This window comes from Aplysia californica, unplaced genomic scaffold (assembly GCF_000002075.1).
Source record: "Aplysia californica isolate F4 #8 unplaced genomic scaffold, AplCal3.0 scaffold00264, whole genome shotgun sequence".
Lineage (NCBI taxonomy): Eukaryota > Metazoa > Mollusca > Gastropoda > Aplysiida > Aplysiidae > Aplysia > Aplysia californica.
This window is the reverse complement of record NW_004797534.1, coordinates 190,448-213,444: the sequence shown is the minus strand read 5'-3', so window position 1 is coordinate 213,444 and position 22,997 is coordinate 190,448. Positions and strand designations below refer to the sequence as shown.

The window sequence follows — 22,997 nt, the reverse complement described above, 5'->3', positions numbered from 1 at the left end:
TCCATCACTCTCTTTGTTCGGCGTGAGGGGCAGTCTCACCAAATATCCGGTTTTCTAGACTTGTCTTCTCATGCAAGCTGTGTAATGTGTAGGCTGCAGCAAAAATTTCCTCTAGTCACACTTTAGATGTCGGCGTGATTCATGGATCGGAGTGTGCGTTTAGAGGGAGTGACCGTGCGCTTGTACATCTAAATTATATAGTAAAAAACCCGTTATATGACAAAAGTGTGCTTTTGTATAGAGTGCGTTTAGGTGGAGACTACAGTATGTCTGCAAGAATAAGGAATTGAACAAAGAAATATTGACAGTATAAAAGATGAAACACAGACTGAACCAAACCAAATAAAAAATCTACAACATCCTGGGTTTGTGGAATTCCTGAAAATATGCCATCCCTACATAGATCAAAGTGCTCAAATATGACAAAGTAAATATTGTGAACATTCATAATAATGTTGCATCTCACAGGAAGCACATTACATTTCTCTACTCCAATGAGATTACACAAAATCCACATTAAAATTGTCCTTTTTTAAATTAAAAAACCCATATAACAGAAAATGGTGACGTTCATTCTATTATTACAAGACAGTGCATGTGTTATTGAATTTAAACATGACTAGGACAAATGGATGAAAAAATACATGGCTTCCTTGACCACATTCAAGAAAATGAACAATAGGGCAGGATGGGACTTTACATTTTCTTGAATATCGGGTATTCCAAATTGGAAAACACTTTAATTTTAAAAATCCACTTTTAAAAAGTCCTTTGGATAATTGTTATTTCAATACAGAAATATCAGAGTTTTAAGAATTTTCAAGTTACAGAGAAATGTAAAAACATACAAAAGGCTGACTTATTTCAAAAGGATCTCTACCTCCAACCTTGAACCTTATCTGTACGAAGACAATAAAGGGGAGTAAAAGAGCAGTAAGGGATTGGGAATGATATTGAAGGGTGAAAAAATACACAAGAAGTAGAAAGTGCAGGAGGTAGTGAAAATGACAATATTCAAAGACCTCAGGTATGTAACGAAGCTTAGCAAATGCATCATAAACTCTAATGTCTCATCAGTCTTACAGTTGTCAGAAAGGTCAAAGACGTGTGTGGCACATTAAAGAGAGTTAAAACAAAATTTAATAGCGGTAGGCTGTCATTATAATTAACATAATAAACTGCTTTAAAATTTTGAGGAAAAAAACTACAAGGATGATTACAAGATATAAAAGTACGAGATTACCAATTTTTGCAACATTTTATTTTTAAAATATGTAACATGAAGAAAAACTCTCAACCACAGGTTTTGAGAGGGTCACAGATAAATATATAATCAACTTTTGGAAAAGTTTATATATATAAGGAAGGTCCAAACAATAAATGCGAAATTTTCATAATGTTGTAGTTAAAGAACAGAAATGTTGACATGGCAAATGAACATGGAAAAAAATCTCACAAAGTCAGGAATATCACAGCCTGATGCACAACCACGTTTCTACTGTTCTTTAAAAAGCTGCAAGCTGAAAAGGCATCATAAAAAGGACATCAAAGACCAGAAACCAAGAAAACTGTCACAGCTTATTTCACTGCTCCCAATACCTCCGATGACACATCAATTTGGCAGAACAACATCAACTGACATAAAAGGAGCAAAAATTCGGGGGCCTCTGAGACTTCAGAAACGCCTAAAGTTACCCAGATCAGACTAATCAGAGGCATTAATATGAAGGACAAGGTCACTCAGCCGGCTTGAGACAGATCTGCAAGACCAGAGAATCATCCACCACAAATGGAGACTGGGGCTGCATCAACTCCGTCACTGAGACCTTCTTCTCCATCTCAGTATCCGAAGAGTAGCGGGCCTTGGAGAAATTTTTCCTCCCGCTAACTGAGTGTAGCAGCTGTTGGCTATTGACAAGGGCCAGGTAGTATTCAACCGGTCGAGGCTGTTCTAGAATAACGTTGGAGTAGAGCAGCACTCGAAAATCTTCCTGGTTCGCAGACGAGCCTTTGGGGTGAACTTTCAGCTCCCACTCCCAAGTCTGGGCAGGAAACGAAGACGCACGAGTGGAAAATCTTATGCTGACCTCTGATCCTTTCTGAATTGCAGAGAGACGAGGGATGACCATACGTTTGTCCCAGCGCAAGCTAGAGTAATTTCTCAACAGGAATGATTTTGTTGTGAACTCTTTTGTGCGTGCCCTTGTAGAGAGTGGGAGGGCATGGTACTTGTAGGCCAGTAGCAAGGGCTGCTGGAACAAATCTTTGTGCTTCTCCACAAGAGTAGATGTTTCCAGCTAAAGGAAAGTAATCGAACAAAGAATTTCTTTAAAAAAACCCAAGACAAGAGTACTTTCAATCTATTGCTACTTTATTTTCAATTTCAATGCTGCAAACCAAATAGAGACAGAATTGAGAAAAGGGGTATGTCATCAAATAAATTCCAAAATTAATTTTTCTAAAAACAAAATGTATACCTTTAATTACTGGTACATCCCTTTCCTATTACTGCTAGCTTCAGATTCTTACATATATATTACAAATAAAACTTTATCAAATCATAAATGGATGAAAATTCATAAAAGCTTCATATGAAGTCCAATGGCTATAGAAATGTATTTTAAAAAATAAATAATTAGAATATCAAGTAACCCACACCCCAGCTCTTATTTTCTCCATTATACCCTTTATAGCAGCAGTCACAGTCTATTCAACTGAAACAAATCATCTTTCTCGAAATAATCCCAAAAGTAACAAAATGATATGTCAGGAGTCATCTTTAAGAAACACAATAAAGTGAGAAGTAGATCAAGAGGACTGACCTGACTCAGCTGATCAGGAGTCATCATTGGGAACCTGGTAGAGTCCATCACTTGACCGAGTATATTAGCAAACTGGGCAACAGTCATCTGCTTTGAATCTCTGTGTGCCTGGTAAGTTAGGAATAAGGGTCAGTAGAGCCCAGTTGAAACGCAAGACAGAATATACACCAAAACTAGTGTCACAGGACATAAAAAATCCATGAACTTTGGACATACTTCTCAAATGTGGGAACACAAAACACTGGCATTTTCGCCCTTTTTAACAATGTGGTTTCTGCCAATGGCTGGGTTATTTGGCACAAACCCACAGTGTTAAAAAAGGAAAAATGGTTTCTGCCAAGTAACCCAGCCATTGGGAGACAAAAACAACAGATTCTGACTCAAACTGGATTTCAGAGGGCCGCCACAGAGTTTTCACTGGTTAGCTTTTAACTGAATAAGACTTGTAGCTGTAGGCAATCCTGATGTGATCCGTCGCAGGATGAACAAATACCTTAGCCAATCGATAATCCCTTAACAAGTGACCTGTCTGTTCCAACAGACACCAAATGTCTGAAAAGACATTCTGCTATAAGTGCACACACTGTGTGTAGATTTTGGAATGGCGTCTACTAGTGTGTGGTTTAAGGCCGCTTTTTATTTTTGGAAAAGATTCTTAAAAAATTGCATTATAGAGAAAATATTGTGGCACTTTACACAATAAAAGCAGGCTTAGAAGTAGAGGGGGCTTTTATATAGTGTGTTCTTAAACGGAGACCATAAATAACAATAAATACAATTTAAAAATAAATAAATATGCCAAGAGAAAAGAAAAAGAATTGTCTTATACAACTGTATACCAATCTATCCTTTTTGACGTCAATCAATGCCAAAACAAAATATCACAAAATAACAGCACGACCTACAGCTGTAAAAAAAGTAGACAGGATTGAAATATATATATATCAAACAAGGCGAATCGAATTTGATTTGGTATCTAAAAGGAAGATTTAAAGTGAGCTGAAAATTCCATGTATACTGACAGAATGAGATTAAACGTTTTTTACAGCCTTGAATGATGCGAAAATATTCATGTGAGCCACAAGAGATAAAAATTTCAAGCACCCTAAACAATCAACTAATGGAATAGAAAACTGACCAGCAGCCATTTTTCCACTGCCTGCCACAGGTCAAACTCGTCCTTGACGACTAGACAGGAAGAGTTTAGGATCTCAATCAGCTGGTCCTTGTCAAGACTCATCCACTCTGTCTCCCACTCTGCCGAGTTGATTATTTCATCCATTTTCAGGGCTAATGCCTGAAAAAAGCAAATAATGCACTGTACCATAAGATTACTTTATCAAACTATAAACTACAGCTCATTCCCTTTGAAGAAATTCGGAAACCTCCTAGATCTTTTCCAGATTCTTGATATACATAGAAAAAAAAAGAGTTAGTACTACTGTAAACAAATTTTGATCCCATCTTTGCATATGGTAAAGATAGAAACCTCCCCCCCCCCCAAAAAAAAAAATTAATTAAAAAATGAACAAAAAACCCCACAGAGAGTAGACTGACATTTTCCACTATTATATAAATATATTACTTATGAAACTGAAACTCTCAAGAATTTATCTCAATTTTTTTTCTACAACCACCTTGTTTTTTTCCTTGAAAAATTAGCTAAACCGTAAACCCATGAACAGTTAACAGAACAGTTTGAGCATTCTTTCTCCAAATGCCAAGCACTTCTTTCCCAGAAAGCCCAGAGCTTTTTCCTCCTAGAGAAGTGAGAAAAACAAGTACGTCTTTTAGAAACCCACCTATTGGCTTTTTTCCCCCAAGGAAATTCTATCAAAGGAATACCTGTAGCCTGTAATGGTTATTTTTTTTCTCAGACACGACTAACTAGCACTGCATTTCCTCAGAAATGATAAGTAATAAAAATAGAGCTCTAATAGCTTCAATCATTATGCATAATCGATCAGCAACTCCCCGATCAACCATGTTTCCACACAAAAGACCATTGTAGAGTTAAGTGCCTCTCTTTGAATGAAACTGAAACCACTTAAGGCACACTTAACTTTTCTCAGAATTATTTGTTCAGCATATGAAATAGCTGCCAGCTCGTCTACTGAGCCTACTTTCTTTTCAGAGGAAGAACAGTGCTCAGAAATTATATATATTATCACCTGAACACAGGCTTGTATCAGTCTTTGGTGATAGCATTTGGTGGCGTATTGAAACCACACATGAAATACATCCTTCAGTTGAACTTTGGGAATGATATAGTAGCAGGCGAAATCCAGGCACACCTGCAAGAAAAGTTACAGGTAACACTGTAAAATATTATATACTAAGTAATCTCATAACCCTATCCGTACGTCTGGGGTCATTTTGTTCCCCAAGCGTTGTATTTTTCACATTTTAGAATACTTCTAGTACAATCATTTTGACAGACTGCTATGCAAAGCAAATCGCAATTGGTAATGTAACTTTTTGACCAGTGGTCACATTTCAAAACGACCTTTTTTGCGCCCAGTAAGGGTCATTTGTGCCCCCACTCTCCAAAGAGGAAAAAAACTCAGTTATTCGTATCCGTATCTAGTGGAGTAACAGACGACCCCAACACATCGTTTCAATGGAGTACATGTACTAGTAATCGGTAGATCCAAATTTTCCAAAATCTGGGTTTCTGTTTGGTATTGTTCGTGCTCTTGCAGTTGACCTGGAGACATCTGACGGCCTTATTATCCTATATTATTTTATATTGAGACTGATTGTTGTTGACAGGTATGAAACACAGTGCATCACTCAGCAGTTTAGTAATTTACTGGTGGAAAGGATGAATCTATATAAGTTAGGTATATCAGTCGTATGGCGCTCGTCTGGAAATCCATTCATGTGGATTGCCCAGGTTCCAACCTAGCTGGCGTCAAATTTTGTGAGAGAGAGAGAGAGAGAGAGAGAGAGAGAGAGAGAGAGAGAGAGAGAGAGAGAGGGAGGGAGGGAGGGAGGGAGGGAGGGAGGGAGGGAGGGAGGGAGGGAGGGAGGGAGGGAGGGAGAGAGAGAGAGAGAGAGAGAGAGAGAGAGAGAGAGAGAGAGAGAGAGAGAGAAGAAAAATAACAGTGACAGAGAGAAGAATAAATGGTTTCGTTTTCTTTGGAGCGAGAAAATATCTTCGCTTAGTACAAGTACTGATAGTGGATACAATAGAAGGAAGGGATGATGACTATGGATACAATGGACAAAAGAGTGATGTGGCTAGTGGGTCGGAGGACAATACTATAGGAAACGAGGGAGAAGACACAGACATGGATGAAGTGAATGAGGAAGAGGAAGCTGAAAGCAATAAATAGTGACAATTGACTGGAAATGCTGCAGCCTGTGGATATGAACACACTTGAACTGGACTTGGAAACTATGCCACATGCAGCTGAAGAGACTACACTCTGTCAGATAGGGAAATTGAAATACGTCTACACTATGAAGGCAAAGATGGTACGCTGTGATACAGGGTTGCTCCAACACAAACGTGCACACCTTGATGCAACCTTTTACTAGGCAAATGACTAACCAAAGACATTTTCAGACAGTAAATGCCGCTTACAAACTTTTCATTACTGCCGAGACAATGGAAAGAATCATTGTGCGCACGAGCATAATAATTATTGGTATCAGTCTTAATGCACTTTTTCATCTATTTTAGGCGGCTGTCAAACGCTGTGACCTTGTCCGCTTCGGCCAGAGTCCTTAGCGCAAAATTTCTTTCGAGGACAATTTCTTCTTCGTCTTCCTATTGCTGTCCTTCAATTCTTTGAATTTGGGGAAGAGATAAAGGTTGCATGGTGTAAGTCTCCGGAATAGCGGGGACGTTCAAGGATTTCCCACTGCCAGGAGTCCAGTGACCTTTGAGCAGTGTGCACAGGCGTGTTGTCATGATGGAAGACAACACCTTGCTCAAGCCACTTCCTTCGGACTGTTGGTCTCAGCTTTGTTTGAAGAATTATCTTGTTCTAATAATAGTTAACATTGCATGTTGTGCCAACAGGAACAAGCCAGTTCAAAATCAGACCTTTGTGGTCGAAAAACACAATGTGCATCATTTTCAAAGCGCCTTGCTTGCGTCGAGCTTCTGGGGTAGCAGTGGTGATCCTGGGTTTCTCCATTTTGTTGACTGTCTTTTCAGTTCTGGATCCCACGAATACACAAATATATCTCTGGGACAGACCCCGTACATGTAGTATTAGGCGGTTAGGGGTTATTGGCTGATGAGCGTGTAGTGTTGTGCATGATGAAAGTAGCGGTTGACTTTTGTAGTTGATAGTGGTGTGGTGCTTTCGGTGGGTGATCATGGTGGTGGTTTTGAAGTTGAAACCCCCATTGACGACAGTAGTTGTGGCAGCTATGATGGTAATAGTGTTTTCGCCATTGACATTGAGTAATGCTTTATCAAGCCTGTAAGGTCATTCAGCACTGGGAAGTATATGTAGATCCGGACAACAGTAAGATGTAGAAAAAAGAAGTTGAAGGAGTAGACCACACCAGAGAGCTTTCCACAAACATCTGTATGATGCCCATGAGGGTGATAAATAGTATAATGTAACAAAGAATCATAGAAAAGAAGGAGCATGGAATATAATGTTTACAGTGCAGAGCAAAGTAAGCAGCCTACCAGCCCCTGTAAACAGGAAACTTTGGACTTGGAGTGCATGTGCTACTTTCAAAAGCACCTTTTATTTACTACATACAAGATGTCCGTTCGTACACAATTTTGTATGGCAGATCAGTGGCATGCAGCATTTGCAACAGATGTATGGTACTCCAGTTGAAGTTGAAGAGACTTTCTTGTACATGTATAACAAAACAAACAAACACAGTAGATGGAGCAGATAGATGATACATGTATCATTTTCACTAAGAAGTACAGTACCGGTACGGTATGTATCTCAGTTCCTTACTTTCTGTAGACCTCATATATATATATATATATATTCGCCTGGTATTATAAATATTTGCTACCGTATGCAGGGGCGGCTCGTGGGTCTAAAAAGTGGGCGTGCACAATTAAGCTATCTTAGGCTGAAGATAAACAAGGGCAGAGTAAATGAGATGGTGTATAATTTTAGGATCTTTGGGTTGGTGAAGGAAGACCTTGTGCTTTTATTTTAATTCTTTTTACTTGTTGCTTTGACTTCTAAAACTAAATCTATTTGTTAGCTAAACGTCAACTTCATTCATCCTGCATTAGAACTGAACACTCAAGTAATACCTTTCACCATTCCACTACAAAACCGTTCAAAAGCTCAACTCATAGGACGGTGACTTGTCACGTTCATCTCCCTCAGGTTCACGGTCACAGAGTCACTTAAAATAGCCACAAGACAATGAACCAATCACAATTCACTTGAGCACTCCGCTGGATTGCTCCAGGGCCCACATAATTTTGGCATGGAATAGTGCACAGTCTATGGCGTTTATTTTAGATTGCCTACTGTGGGCTATGTTTCGGCGCTATTCGGCAGGAGCACATTTGAGATGTGCCGTCTTATTAATATAAATGTACCGCCAAACTCTCTACAAGTGTCGTCATCGCTTGGGTTATCCCAAAGAGCGATTTATAGGTCAGGTTTCCACTGTTGACTATCCTCTTATGTTTAGATACAGCGCATGAATTTAGGCATGGCATAGTAGATGTTTTACGGCGCTATAGCATAGAAATGACAGTTACGGCGCCAGTGAGGGCCTTGTTTTGATATAATGTTTGGCTAGTGTTTGTTTCTGGCGTCTTTTATTTCATTATTGTGGGTTATTTACGTCATAGAACATTAAAACATTTTGGGCGGCACTGCACGACCGTGCTCTATGGATGAACCGCGCCTGACCGTATGGAAAATAAAATGTGTGGGCCCTACAGCACAAAGTCAGTTTTTTATTGCCCATTTTTATTCCCTTTTGTTTGTTTTTTGTTAATTTGTTAGGACGGGTGGTTGGTGGGCGCTCTGGTGTGGTCTATCCCTTCTGTTTCCTGGTGTCCATTAGTGTCGATAGTCCCATAAAAAACAATAAATAATTAAGCCCCCCGGTCAGTGCACAGGACAATGAAGAAAAATTCCAGGAAAACATAGCAGTGTCGAGGGGTTCTGTCGGTTTTATGTTATTATTGGCACATAGTATAGGCCATTTCAGGGACAACCAAGATTAGAACAGGAGAGAGTGCTAAATCTATTGAGTGGAAGGAGCAGAAAACGACGATAGCAAAGTCAGAAAGCAGGAGAAAAACACACCAAAGAACCCAATCTCTAGTCAAGAGAGTTCACAGATAACCAGAACAGTCGAGATAAATTAGGTTTCTATGATAATTGATAATTAAATCTGGTTTGACTTATGTGAAACAACAACAACAATAGAATCCAACCATAAGGAGAAGAAACAAGGTTGGAATACTAGATATATTCAAAATTAAGTTAAGGATTCACATGTACCTACTTTGAGAAAGTTCTGCTCCACCTCATTAGGTCTAGATCTAAGAAAGCGAAGTTCTAGAACTGAGAGAGTGAGCTAATTTTAGACCCAAATTTCTGTGAAATATGAAGGCTTTAGTGACATTAGTGTTAGCTAGTTGAACCCTCGACGAATAGATCAAGAAAACTAGTTTCCCACCATCTTGGATCGTAAAGCCTTTACATTCCAGCCATGGATTCAAATACTTGGGGTCTTTGTTATCCCACAGCGCATGGATTGGATTAAAGAGTAAATTTCCTCTCTGGAAAGAGGAGGCATAGAGGTACCCCACGTCGTAGGGATATGATAGTAAAGCCCGACGTAGGGATAGGGTAAAAAACAGGCTTAGCTCATAGAGTAAAAATAAATCATAAGTTAGTGTCACCCAACACTGCTATTCTAAGTTTAGCACTATATATGCACAAGAGAAGAAAAAGAATGTGTTAATCATACATGGAAAATAAGCTTAAGAAACAACTCGAACTAATATTATGCTCAGTCTTCCAGGACAATACTCAGTGAATAAAGTCTCAACTTAGCAGGCTGCAAAAGACAAAATATTATGATACAAGTGCGTATTTTAGACCTGCATGTGAGCCTCAACCAGATTGTCTGAAAATTTTGCGCAACCCCCCCCCCCCCCCCAAAGAGCTTTTGTGGGTGTCATAAGGAAGGACTTCCGAGTAACGAGCGACCACCCCAACAAACACAATAAAGAAGAGACCTAACCCTACCCCTACCCCTAGGCCTATCCCAACAAAAAACCTGCAACGAGCCTCATGTGAAAAGGCCAGCAGAAGTCCAAAATGAAAAATATTTTTAAAATTAAAAAACCACACTCCAAAACAAACAAGGCTTACAAGGAGCATAATATAATGGCCTACATCTACATATATTGCTAGATCTATAATAATAGGGTTTGATACAATAACACAATAGAATTGGAATATGAATCCTCCATAGATCTAGTAAACTAAATAAATCTAGATCTAGATCTAGAAGAACAAGTGAATAGGATCTAGGAATAGGCCTTGAACTAGATCTAGATCTAGAAATCCGCATCCGATTCCGAACAGAGGCGTCAGAGGGGCTCAGCTGAGTCTAGACTCTAAATAAATAAATAATTCACGCACCTGATGAAATGCCTTTTACCAACATTAATATTAAAGCACAACCTTTGATAGGGTTTGACAAAATAGAATTGGAATATGAATCCTCCATTGAGGTCTATAATGATCTAGAGTATATAAATCTAGATCTAGATCTAGATTCTATTATCTAAGTGAGTCGGACTGGAATGAATCCACGCAATCTGAACAATTGAATTTGTCAACAAAACGAAATTCAAAATGGCCGCTCGAGCACGAAACTGAAAGTAAATAATTTAGGTCGTCGTCCTTTTTCGTATTCGCGTTTCTACTCAGGTTCCGACAATTATGTCGGAAGCGCCGACGTCGGCAGTCGGCGGTGTGCGCGTCGGCGGTCGGCACGAAAACGAAAGTGCCGACAAAGCCGACAGGAGAAAAGGGGGACGCTGGCAGTCGGCCAGGCCTCGCACTACGCACATTGACTGATACAGGTGGGCCTAGCGATAGCATCGGTCGCCTCGCGGGTCGGGTCGCGTCGCGATTGTCGGATTTCAGACGATTGTCGGCAAACACGCAGGTCTAGCGTATTTGCCATTCAGGAACAGTACAGTGCTCTTGCTTATTTTTTACTTCAGTCAGTAGTTTTCAGAGCTAGTGGTTATTTCCCCTCACCAGGTTATTGGACACCTTTTGAATATCAGTGCATTGCTTGGAGAAAATATACTGAAGGGTTATTTTAAGATATAGATAAGAATAGACCTAGATCTTCATTTCCATTTTTTAAGAGAATTTTTACAATAAAATATGGAAAGATATACCATTCTCAATTTTCAAATAAAAATTAAAAAATTTGCCCATAATACAGGCTACTATTTTCTGTACAAATAACTCCCAGAAAATAAACCCACAAATTCTGCCTCAATGTGAACATTTTTACTCCTATATAATTATTATGGACACAAATTTTTAGGCAAACCTCTGTTGAAATATAATGATTATTTAATAATAAATGCATTTATATTGCATATATATATCTTTACCCATGCTTGACAGCATTCTCTAGGCACTGTACAACTATTCCAAAAGAACACAAATGTTTACTGCTTTTTTGGACACAAGGATACTGTGGTGTAGAATGTAGAAAAAGACAGAAGTGCTGTTTATAGCTTCTCAAAACATATCCTTTTGACTCTTCTGCCCTTTGAAATGCTTTATATAAAATGCTCTAGCTGTGCCCAAATAAAGTGGAAAATAAGAAAGATACATCTTTTGATATATTATGCTAAAACAGCCAGTCTTAAAAATGGTCCCCTTCCAAAAGGTTTTCAGAGCCACACACATGTACCCATGGCAGCATCAACCTGATGCTGAAAATCTGAGGTTATCAAATAGGTGGGTAATGCACTGCACACTTATCGGATTTCTCAGAATTTTTAAAGCAATGATTTGCAGACCTGCAGGAACTGATCTGACTAGATTACCAATTTTAGTCAACCAATCTAAATCGAATATGTGTTTGGTTTTCTAGTTCAATCTAATCTGACTTGCTTATGCAGCGTTGACGAGCAGCAACAAGTAAGTCTTGTTAGAGAAAAGCAGAAATAATGTTTGACAATAGTGCATTTGCCAACCATGGGTGAAAGTGACAAGAGACGGTTTAGCCTGAAAATTCTGTTGTTAGAGAACGGATAGCCTGAAAAGTTCATGGTAAATTCATGCGGCCTGAAGGATGGGGTACGCTTTTCAATTTTCCAGGGATGCCATCCATTTCCCAGGGGCATGTTACATAACAATGACATTATGTGCTCTATTTAAATATAATTCACAGAAACACACACACACACACAAACAAGTACGTAGCCAACATGATACATGTATCCAGTCAACAAAATTTCAGTGGGTAACTGGAGCCGAGCGAATATCACAATTGCGACCGGCCAAAATTAACTTACTGACCATTTCGGAATTTGTTTTCAAATATTCCAGAAATTTATAGGCTATATTTTCCCGGGTCTTCCCGACTTTTTCGGGGGGGGGTAGTTTTACTGTTTACTGATTTCCTCAGATTCCCGGGTGTCGATGATTTTTATCAAATTCCCAGGCCTGGCTAGTCACCCTGTTTTTACGGGGGGGGGGGGGGGTACCTAGTTTATGACTCGTTTTTTCGGCTATTCGAATTTATTGAGTACCAGTACCTATTTATTCGGGTTCTTTTCAATTAATAGCACCCAGCCCTACCAAAAGTACTGGTGTCGGCCGTCAGCAGATATTTTTTGGCCATTTTTTTTTCACCGGAAATTTGTCGCACGCCGACGAAATAAAAATGACTGTCACGTTGCTGGCTATGGAAGTCATGCCCGGCCGGTGTAGCCGGAGGGAGGCCCACAGATGAGTTCAAGTAGCCGGAAATTCAAAACTTTTTGAAAATGCCCAGTAATCAGACTTTGCTTTCACCCAAACCTCTTTTATACTGAAATTGAGAGATTGACGTCATTGCGAGTTTGATGGATGCGAGGTTCTCTATATAACATCAAAGACATTGCGCTATCAGTCTCATTTAATTTTCTATAAACTGATAGCTGCAACAGACACTGATGTTTTTAAAACTCACATTGCGCAGGTCTGCCACGTTGTACTTATCAGCCAGAACGAGAACAGGAAGCGTGTTATCTATGTTGAGTCTGATATGGCAGCTGTACAGGAAGTTGAGAAATCGGGGGAAGACACTGAGGCACATGCTGTCCTCCACCAGTTTTATTTCCTGTTGATGTTCAACAAGAGAATGCTTGTTGATATTCAATAAATGAAAATGCTTGTCATAGGCTTTACATTTTCTTTTTGGTAAGAGTTTTAGAGCGCTCGCAAATGCATAAGGTCAAATGAGCGCGCAAGACATATGAAATATTTTCAGTTCGGTAGGACATGTTGAATTTTGCCCAGGTGGCGGTTGAAGCCTTCTCTTATCAATTTTGGACCATAAAGGAATCTTTAACATGTGCAACTTGCACACAGGACCTCCGAAATTCTTCGCCCTTATCTGAGAAGGCTAGGTGTTAGATCTTACTTACCTATCATAAGATAAGGGGTGTGGCTGAAAGACAGCAGTAAGAGGGAGCCAAGGAGTAGCAGCAGAAAAGCTGCAGAAAGAGTCAGGAGCTTAGAGGAGGGGCCAAAGGAGGTGAGGGGGTGGGAGCAGAAAGTGGAGACAAAAGCAGATGACAGAACATTGTAAGAGAGCAGAAAAGGATGTGAAAGGAGAACATTTTGGAGAAGAAAATTTTCCATCGCTATCTGGATTCAAACCCAGGACCTATTGAATGAGAGGTGAACATCTTAACCTCTAGACCACGAGAGCCCTCTAGGCATTACATTTAAATAAAAAATGACTTGTCAACAAAAGGAAAAAAAATTCAACAAAACATTACCGCACTGCGTAATACTGCAGCTATGTCATCATTTAGAGACAAATATAAATCTCTCAAATTTTTCTAAATTCACCAAAACTGCATTACGAAAAATAACTTATCTTAACTAGATCTAATCCCTTTATTCCCTTGGAGACAAAGGAATCTTGAGCTGACAAGACAAGAAACATCTAAAGTTAGATTTCTGAACAGGGATTTTGCAATCACTACTTTAACTCTCTATCGCTGAGGGAGGTAAACTCACTATGCCAGGCCCTCTTTTGGTACGAAATCTAAAAGTGAGATATGTGTCACTAAATTGGTATTTAAATCAAAACAAATGAACCTATTTTGATAGTGCATCATCTAAGGAATGAATTCCCAGTAAAAGAGACCTGTTTCTGGCAAAGTTTTCGTAAAGGAATGTGTTTGAACCATTGCAAGCGGCTCACCAACACAGCTTTTCCGACTGCGAGCCGCTGGCAGGGGCTTGCCAGAGATAATGAGTTAAAGGATCTAATCCCAACAAACATTGCTACTATTTCAGATAACCTAAGATGAAAATGATTATATTAGAAATAAATAAGAATGTTTTTGCCATTTAAAAAATCGACAAGAAATTTATCAGATCACAGTGTCAAGCTGTTGATGGTACAACAAAAGTATCTATGAATCACAATTGATTTTTGCCACTGCACCTTCTCTTTGTGACTGTCCCATTGCTTGCAGGTAAACATTCTTTCAAACACCTGAGAAGCCCGCACAAGCACCAGTTTATGTGCAAAGAATTTGTCCGTACCAACGAGCAGCGTAACGTCACTTAACAGTTTGTTATTGTAGAACTTTGTCTGTTCAGACAGTACATCTCGTTCATTGCCATAGCAGTCAATTCCTGAGAGGATAAAAAAAAAAAATGGAGAAATGTAGCAAATATTACAAGGATATACCCCCTCTCCCTAAAAGCTACAACGACAAAAATAGATAAATGAAATGTCAAGAGTTTAAAACTGAGAATTCGTCCATCTTGCTGTAAACAATAACAGTCAGAGTGGAAATGGCATAAACATGCCATACCCTTTTCCATTTAAATCTATCATCTTGGTGAATGTCACTCACTTGGCCGGATAGCATAGGGAAGAACAATCTTTCACATAACTTAATTTGATAAATCATAAAAGTTCTCGAAGTTACCTTATATTTATAAATGCATACTGTGGTGTGGGCTTTGTTTAGTTTTTTAGTGAGAGTTTTACAGCACTTGCAATACAAATCAATCACATAACTGCCGAAGATTAGAGGTGTTACTAAGAGAGTAACATTCAAAGAAAAGAAGGAACAAACCATGACGAAGCATCCGTCAACCACCCACAGTGTACGCTTAAAGATGATGTAAAGCTAGCTTGGGCTTAAAGACCCTATGATGGATGATCCCATAGTAATAGTATAAACTGTTAACAGTTAAAGATTATGAAAAAATTATAAATGAAATTGGATTTGTAAAGAGTAAAAAATGAATAGATCCTAAAAGAAAATAAACAAGATGAGAGACTTTTAATGGTTCCTAATAAAGGAAAAAAAATTAAGAAGCTCTCTTACCATCTTCACTCTCTAATCTCAGAGCAAGTGACGTTGGAGACAGACAGTGCTGAAGACATCTGGGAGATGGTATCTCTTCCTCCATACCCTGACCCATAACACACACTTGGTCGGGCGGAGGAACTGCCATTATGAACAGTTCACTTCAGATCTGTAAAAACAAAAATCTATGTACATTGGACTATCTGAATACATTAAAGAAATCAAGCCTCAGAGTGCACTGAGACATAACCAGATTTCTTTTGTACTTTCAGTTTGAACACAAAAGCTTTGACTTTTAACTTTAAATAGGTTTTTTTTAAAAAATGTTCCAAGAATGGGTTTTCTTTTTCTCTCGTAGGACTCAAATCATAACCCTCCACTGAACAAATATTTAGTAAGTGTGGAAGGACTCCAATCATAAACAGAAGAAGAGCATTGGAAGTGTAGTGCGGTTTCTGAGCTACGACGATGTCTGTTGTTGAAATGTAAATTGAATCATACAAAACAGAGATGACAATTTATGAAAAATATAAGTATAACATGATGAAATTAAAATTTTCTTCTATCAATGGCCGGATTCGAAATCAGTACCTGTTGAATGAGAGGTGAACACCCTTACCTCTAAACCACGAGAGCCCTCTATTGTTTTTTCTAAGTTTCAACTGGAGATGAGCCCAGCTCCCATTATAATGAGGTCTATACTTAATATATTTGCAGAAATTTAGGAAAAATTATACACATTTAAAGTTTGTCTTGTACATGAGATAACAATGATGACACATAATAAAATAGGCATGGCATTTGTCTCAAAAGCATCTCACAGGGGGTAAAAAAACCCATCAGGAATTCCGCTGATGAAATCGAAAGCTAACACGAGAAAATGTAAGCAAGCATATTTATCTATCCAGTTAAATTGTAAAAGTTACAGTTTCATAAAAACCACTGATGAGCATATGAATCTTGTACATCACAGAATGATGATACTCCGTAACTTAAAAAAGATACGAAAGGAATCATCACATCCACTGTGCAATACCATGCTTCAGCCCCGGAAAGATTTATCTAACCTTTTTATAGGAAAATTTGCCAGCTTTCTCAGTTTCAAATGAAGAAGAAAAAAGTGGAATATATAAGCATTATGAAGGCATACGGCTGTCGTTATTCTCACCCCGGGTGAGAATAGTATCCATTTTATTCTCAACCCAGGTGAGAATAATTATATTGTTATTCTCACCCGGTCTGAGAATACAATGGATTTTATTCTCACCTGGGTGTTGAAAACAGGTAGGGCTAGCCTAAATACATGTACTAGGATGATAGAAATTTGTGAAATAAGAGAGTGTAATAATTACACGATACTGTTAACCACTTGACCGCGAGGCAGATGACAGTCGAAGCCCGCAAAACCTGGCCAAGTCGTTTGAAACTGCAAATCAGCCAGGTTTTGTGGGCTTTGACAACTATGGCGACTATAGCATAGTAGTGTTGTTATTCTTTCATTTTTCAACAAAAACTAACGCAAATGAGCTATTTAGCGGACGATTTTGCTGAAACCAGTGAGGAAAAAATTTCAGATGAAGATGTCTATATATATGTGATTTCTGTTGAATGTCTTTTGAACCAGTGTAAGCTGTGCACAAGGCATTGAGGCTCTGTTAGGGATCGTAGGATTGTATTGAAAAACTGAAAATGGTTTAGTTTAGTGTAAGAGTTTTGGGATACTGCTTGGGGGCGAAAAAATTTTTTTATCAAGAATTTTTGTGTGAGTTAGATCTAGAATCTAGGTCTATAACTGATGATCAGTGTTGAATCCCAACATCCCATAATTTCTCTGATAAGACTCTCAAAACCTAAAATGAAATAAAAAGGGCAAAAACGAAAAATGCGGGTAAGAATACTCAAACCGTATGAAAATCAAAATGATGACATGCACAAGTCAAAATGATGACATGTACACCTCTGTTCATTTTGAGGTCACCAAAGAAAAGACAAGCTTAAAATTGTACAAAACTAAGTTTGTTCTACTAATGAAAAGTCAATGTATTCCGAATGTCTATAAAGGAAAGTGTGTTGCGAAAGTTGGATTTAAATGAATCAGTGAAATGTTCATTTTAGCATGCATTAAATTATTTTTTTAAAATAAAAAATTGGCATTTATCAAAAATTCTTTTTCATATTTTGGACTATAGGCTCAATTGCAAGATACATAATCTTGAGACCTTGAGTCCCTACCCTTCCTATGGTCATGAAGGCGCTGCATTGCTGAACGCTGCACCAGCTATCTCCACCTCTGATGGTCACGGGCAAGGGCTTGGGTTGTGGCAAAAGCTCTTTCCTGTCCACTAGACATGACAATATGTTGTCAGCCCATTTCTTTCCATGCCTACCTGCCCTCCTCTTCCCCCCCCCGATTTGCCCCTTGACAGTGGTGCAGCTTTTCAAAATGCTTTATTAGGCCTATATAATTATATATGTGAACATAGATCTACTGCTTCATTTGTGATGTGTTCCATATTATCATATAACTAATTGGGTATTCCTTTCGATGAACAGACTCAAACAAATCGATTGTCAAGTCATTGTGGGATCAGTGCAGGCACTCCTTGTGAACGGAAACCTCACTTGTTTACAATGGCGTCTTAGAAGACGGACTTTCCTAAGATTAGATCTAAACGAAACTAATGAAAAACTGACCTACAGTGACTTCAGGCTCCTCAATAAAACTGTGCACCCTCTAAATGATTCTGAACCACCATTAATTTTGTCAAATTCGAAAGTTAAGTGGTTTGGAAGCTTTAGGCGTCCAAAGTGACAAACTTTCACAAATATAATATATAGATATAGTATAGAGATGCCGCAGCGTATTATGTGAGATGCTGAGTATTCTCCTTTGACATCTCATTTCCACTGCTTGGATTTTAAATGCAAGATATGGTGTCTGCCGAATCCTACATTACACTAGAGTATAGTTTTAGAATTAGCTATTATACTGTACTTATATTTTACTAATTTAACCCAAGGTAATTTATTACACATTTCCCGGTATTCTTTTACTTTCCCTCCCGTTTCATATTAAGCTGCTATATGTCCATTTTCTACTACATATGTGTGCGTGCCTGGTGAAAGGGACCACAAGACGCATTTGCTTGAACGGAAATATCAGGCTTCAAAGGTCAAAAATGGAATTTTTGACAAAAACTAAGTTCCATTAAAAATGGATTCTTTAACCATTAATATACAGTCGAACCTGCCCTGACGGCTACCTGTACAAACGGCCACTTCCCCCACTTGCGTTTTTTCTATATAATTTAATTGTGTAAAACGGGCACCTGTCCAACGCGGCCGCGGCCACCATATTTTAACACACAACCCCATTCACACCAAACAATAACACCTGTCTTAGACGGCCACCTCAGTGACTCCATTACGTTTTGTCATAAATTGTGCATTGGCCCCTGGCGTTGTGGGCGAGCAGTCATAATCCAATCATGTGTCGTTATTGTTAGGTAGCCCCTCCAACCGATCATGTTGCGTAGGCCACTCCCACTGTTGACCAATAGGTAACACATTTTCAGCTGCTGGTGAGGTAAGCGTGTGATCCCTCATACCCCATAAACCCCGCCCAGAACTCATACATAAATTGTAAGTGAGATGAGTGGTCACTGTTTACCCAGTCTGTAATAATGGAGTGTCGCTCGTTCTCCGAGTGGTGGCGACCCGTGTGTTTGTTTTATCACAGCACTTGGTCCATTTCGTTTTATTGTCTCCCTTGCACAAAAGCAGCAACAACAACAACAAAAAAATTATAAAAAACAACAACAATGCGGCTACTTTTGGTTGGGACCTCAGAAAGGAATGGTTTTTTTTCTTCATCTTGATAAGTCCTGCCTAAGACGGCCACCTGTCTTATACGGCCACTTTTCTCCTTGACAATGGGTGGCCATCTTACACAGGTTCGACTGTATATCGATATTTACAAGGACTTGAGTTTCTTGTACTTTAGCCCTCGTAGCGCTTACCGGAAGCGCTGAGCGTGCTCCGTGCCAGGCACGCTTAGCCTTGACCGTTAGTGACCTGCCCCGGAGCGCTGGCTGGGTTGTTTGAGGCTCACGCGGGGAATGTTATTGTTTCATTTTGTATCTTGACAGTATGCACGCATACATTCACCAAAACCCTAGACAATTTATAAATTCAGAAAAGACTTCACTTTCCAGAGGTATGGTTTTCAAAATAATAAAGGGAAAGCTGTATAAAATGAAACCAATCATTCACTGTTCAGCGCAACAGGGTAATTGACCTAAATAAACATTATATAGAGTCTATCCCTAACAGAACCCACGAAGGCACGCAGTGCCTTGACCCCTGGGTTATTTTTTCCTTGATTTTGATTGGTTGAACCATTCTAGAGTAAAATTTTCCATTACAGAACTAATAATAGCAGCTAAAGGAGACGCTATTTGCTCCAAAAATAAGGTGTTCCCCTAAATCGACAATAGTCGCCTCGCGCGCTTGGGAGCTGGCCTGCCCGTTGGCGATTATAGTCGCCTCGCGCGCTCAGCGGAATGAGAGAGGGGAAGCAAATTTTGTCGCCTGGAGCGCTACGAGGGTTAAAATACATTTTAAAAGATGTTTTTTAAATATGACGTATATTGCATAATCCCCAAAAATGTGTGAGAAAATTGGTTTTCCGAGTAAACACTGCGGATGGTTTCTCTTGTCCATTCATAAAGTCGACCCAATCATATTGCATACTAAAACTTAGGTCATTCTCTCCTCTCTCTAGTGGCGGGCAGAGCGTATGAATATCTAGAACATGTAAACAAAGTGAAGCTTTGCGCATCCATACCCTTTTGCCTTTCTGGAGAGCAAACTTGTATCACATTTTTCTGCCCTGCGCAAACCTAGATTTATTTCTTGAAAACTCTTGCTCAAGGTGGTGGTGAATTTGTTTTGAAGACATAATATAAACATTTCGAAGCTGTTCTTTCATCTTAAATGCTTTTTTAAAGTTGGTTTGTGAGTAGCGAATATGTCGTCAGGTCGTCTCGAAGGGTAGATCTATCTATTTGAAGCAGAAACAAAGGGGAAACTTTAAAGCCGTTTTTCTCAAAACTTTGTTTCCGTAACCTGCCTTACAAAATCACCCATATATCTAAAAAAAAAACAACTACTGAAGACATCTTTAAAATTCAAAAAGCATATTGTTCCGAAATTATTTCTGTACATGAAAATGCAAAAAAAAAAGGGATTCTTCAAAATGCGTTCTGGTCCCTTTCACCAGGCACGCTCACATATTGATGCGCTGAACGCGAATACCGACTTCATTTCTGTAGCAAATTAACAGTTAAAAAAATATTTTAGGGTCTATAATGGAACTTTATCAGACTAATGTTTTGTTTGTTTTTGTAAAGTGTTTTACGGCGCTCGCAACTGCATAGGTCATATGAGCGCGCGGGACACTCCTAATATTTTCAGTTGGCAGGAAATTTTGAATTTTGCGCGGGTGGCGGCCGAAGCCTACTCTTATCGATTTTAGACCACCAAGGGATCTTTAACGTGCGCAACTTGCACACGGGCCCTCCGAGATTTTTCGCCCTTGTCCGAGAAGGCTAGGTGTAGATCTTTCCTACCAGAAGATCAGGGGTGTGGCAGAAAGACAGCAGTAAGAAGGAGCCAAGGAGTAGCAGTAGAAAGGCTGCAGAAAGAGTCAGGAGCCCAGAGGAGGGGGCAAAGGAAGTGAGGGGGTGGGGGCAGAAAGTGGAAATGAAAGCAGACAACAGAACATTGCTAGAGAGCAGGGAAGGAGGTGAAAGGAGACAATTTTAGAGAAGAAAATTTTTCGGTCGCTACCCGGATTCGAACCCGGGACCTTTGAATGAGAGGCCAACACCTTAACCTCTAGGCCACGAGAGCCCCCTTATCAGACTAAGCCTAATTAAATGCGTAGTAATTTCCGCGCTTTGAACCAAATGGGGAGTTTCCATTCCATGCCCCCCTCAAATTTATAAGAAAAAAATGGGGGGGGGGTTGCAGTTAGGTGAGAAATTTTCTTGAAAATAATTGATTTGCGACAGTTTTAGTGGTGGCTATCATGTATGATCCGCAGTAAATAATACTGCAGTTTGACCCCCGAAGTAATGCATCTGTGAGCGGGAGTGAAAGTACTACATTACACGTTACCCATTTCTCCATCCACATAACAACACACATCTAGATCTAGATCAGCTTAAATCCTAAATAAAAGGATCTTTACGAATTTTGAAAGGGAGTGTCTACAGACCCAGTAACCGGGAACAAAGTCAAGAAGTATACAGACCCGGTAGGGGAAATCTTTACTTTTGTGATTTCGGAAAGCTTCAGCACCCAGAGTCGGTAGAGTGTGAGTGTGTGTGATTGTAATGAATAGAATAAATAATATAGATCTAGAAAGGAAGTGGCTATTCTCATCCGCGGTGAGAACAGAAAAACGATCTACCTCTCACCCCGGGTGAGGCTTGCCAGCGTAGGCTATTCTCACCCGGTGCGAAACAAGACCTGCTTTTCCTCATTTTGGAATACTGTCTATCGGTGTGGATGATCAAATTGATAAAAGCCAAGAAAAAATTACGTTATAGCACAAAAGTAAGCTAATTTGATCGTCTTCAAAGATGCTATGGCTATTTCACTGTTCGAATCGAGCCGAACTACGCGGGTCGCCTTTTTGTTTTGCCCGGAAGTTCTCGCAAGATCTACTCCTCCCCTCTCTCTGTCTCTTTCTGAATACTGTCTATCGGTGTGGACGATCAAATTGACCAAAACAAAGTTAAAAAATGATGTTAAAACACAAAAGTAAATTAATTTGGTTGTCTACAAAGATGCTACGGCTATTTAACTTTTCGAATCGAGCAGAACTACGCGGGTCGCCATTTTGTTTTGACCGGAAGTTCTCGCGCTACTCCTCTCTCTCTCTCTCCACTGCCCACAGACACAGACAAAATTGTACGCTTTTAGTAGGCTACAGTTGTAATGGAACGTTTGTTCACGGCACAGAATTCTACAATTTTTCTGTTATTACAGTGTAGAATTCTGTGGTTTAGGGTGAACGCAAAATTTGTTGGCCTAGGTCTAGGCTATAACGGTGAACGCGCACCGGGTGAGAATAGCCAAAAGACTCGCCTGCACTATTCTCATCCCGGGTGAGAATAGAGGTGGGTGCTTTTTCGGTAGTTCCCACCCCCCTTATTTGAGCCTGACCTACATCTAGATCTTGATCTATACGTTTGATTCGCGGTGAGCTAAGCTAAGATATCAAACCTAAAAACTGCAAACAAAATATTAAATTAAGGCTAAGGTTGAGATGTCATAGGGTCATAGGCAAAGTTGTCAGTCCGCTGGTCCGGTATTCTTCAATCTTACCACCCACTCACCTGAAGTCGATTGCCCTGCACAGCCTGCAGCCCTCAATATAAGTTAATAATTTCCTTCCTTGTGACAAGGCCAAGAGACGACACTGTGACTGTGACTGTTGTGCCTGTTTGTTTGTTGTGCAGTGAATATTGTGTCGTGATTTGGATTGTATGTACCGCAGTTGAAAACATCCGCGAATCACCAAATGCCCTTTTGGCCACACCTCAGTAAAACTC

At 39.5% G+C, this 22,997-nt stretch overlaps 2 protein-coding genes across 2 annotated transcripts in view; one reads left to right on the top strand and one right to left on the bottom strand.

The window, feature by feature from the left end:
- Positions 1–1,243: 1,243 nt before the first annotated feature.
- On the bottom strand, positions 1,244–22,912 carry LOC101854726 (BTB/POZ domain-containing protein 17). Its single transcript, XM_005100888.3, has 8 exons — positions 22,782–22,912; positions 15,394–15,544; positions 14,496–14,689; positions 13,005–13,154; positions 4,994–5,116; positions 3,961–4,119; positions 2,823–2,930; positions 1,244–2,297 (listed from the first exon to the last, which is right to left on the bottom strand). Exons 2-8 carry the CDS (start codon positions 15,521–15,523, stop codon positions 1,737–1,739), a joined length of 1,425 nt encoding a protein of 474 aa, XP_005100945.1. The 5' UTR covers positions 15,524–15,544; positions 22,782–22,912; the 3' UTR covers positions 1,244–1,736.
- The window catches only part of LOC101859791 (dipeptidyl peptidase 3), a 46,958-nt gene continuing 29,012 nt past the window's right edge, over positions 5,052–22,997 (top strand). Inside the window, exon 1 of the mRNA XM_013083950.2 lies at positions 5,052–5,134. The gene's annotated coding sequence lies outside the window, so the exon portion shown is untranslated. The remainder of the gene's footprint in view (positions 5,135–22,997) is intronic.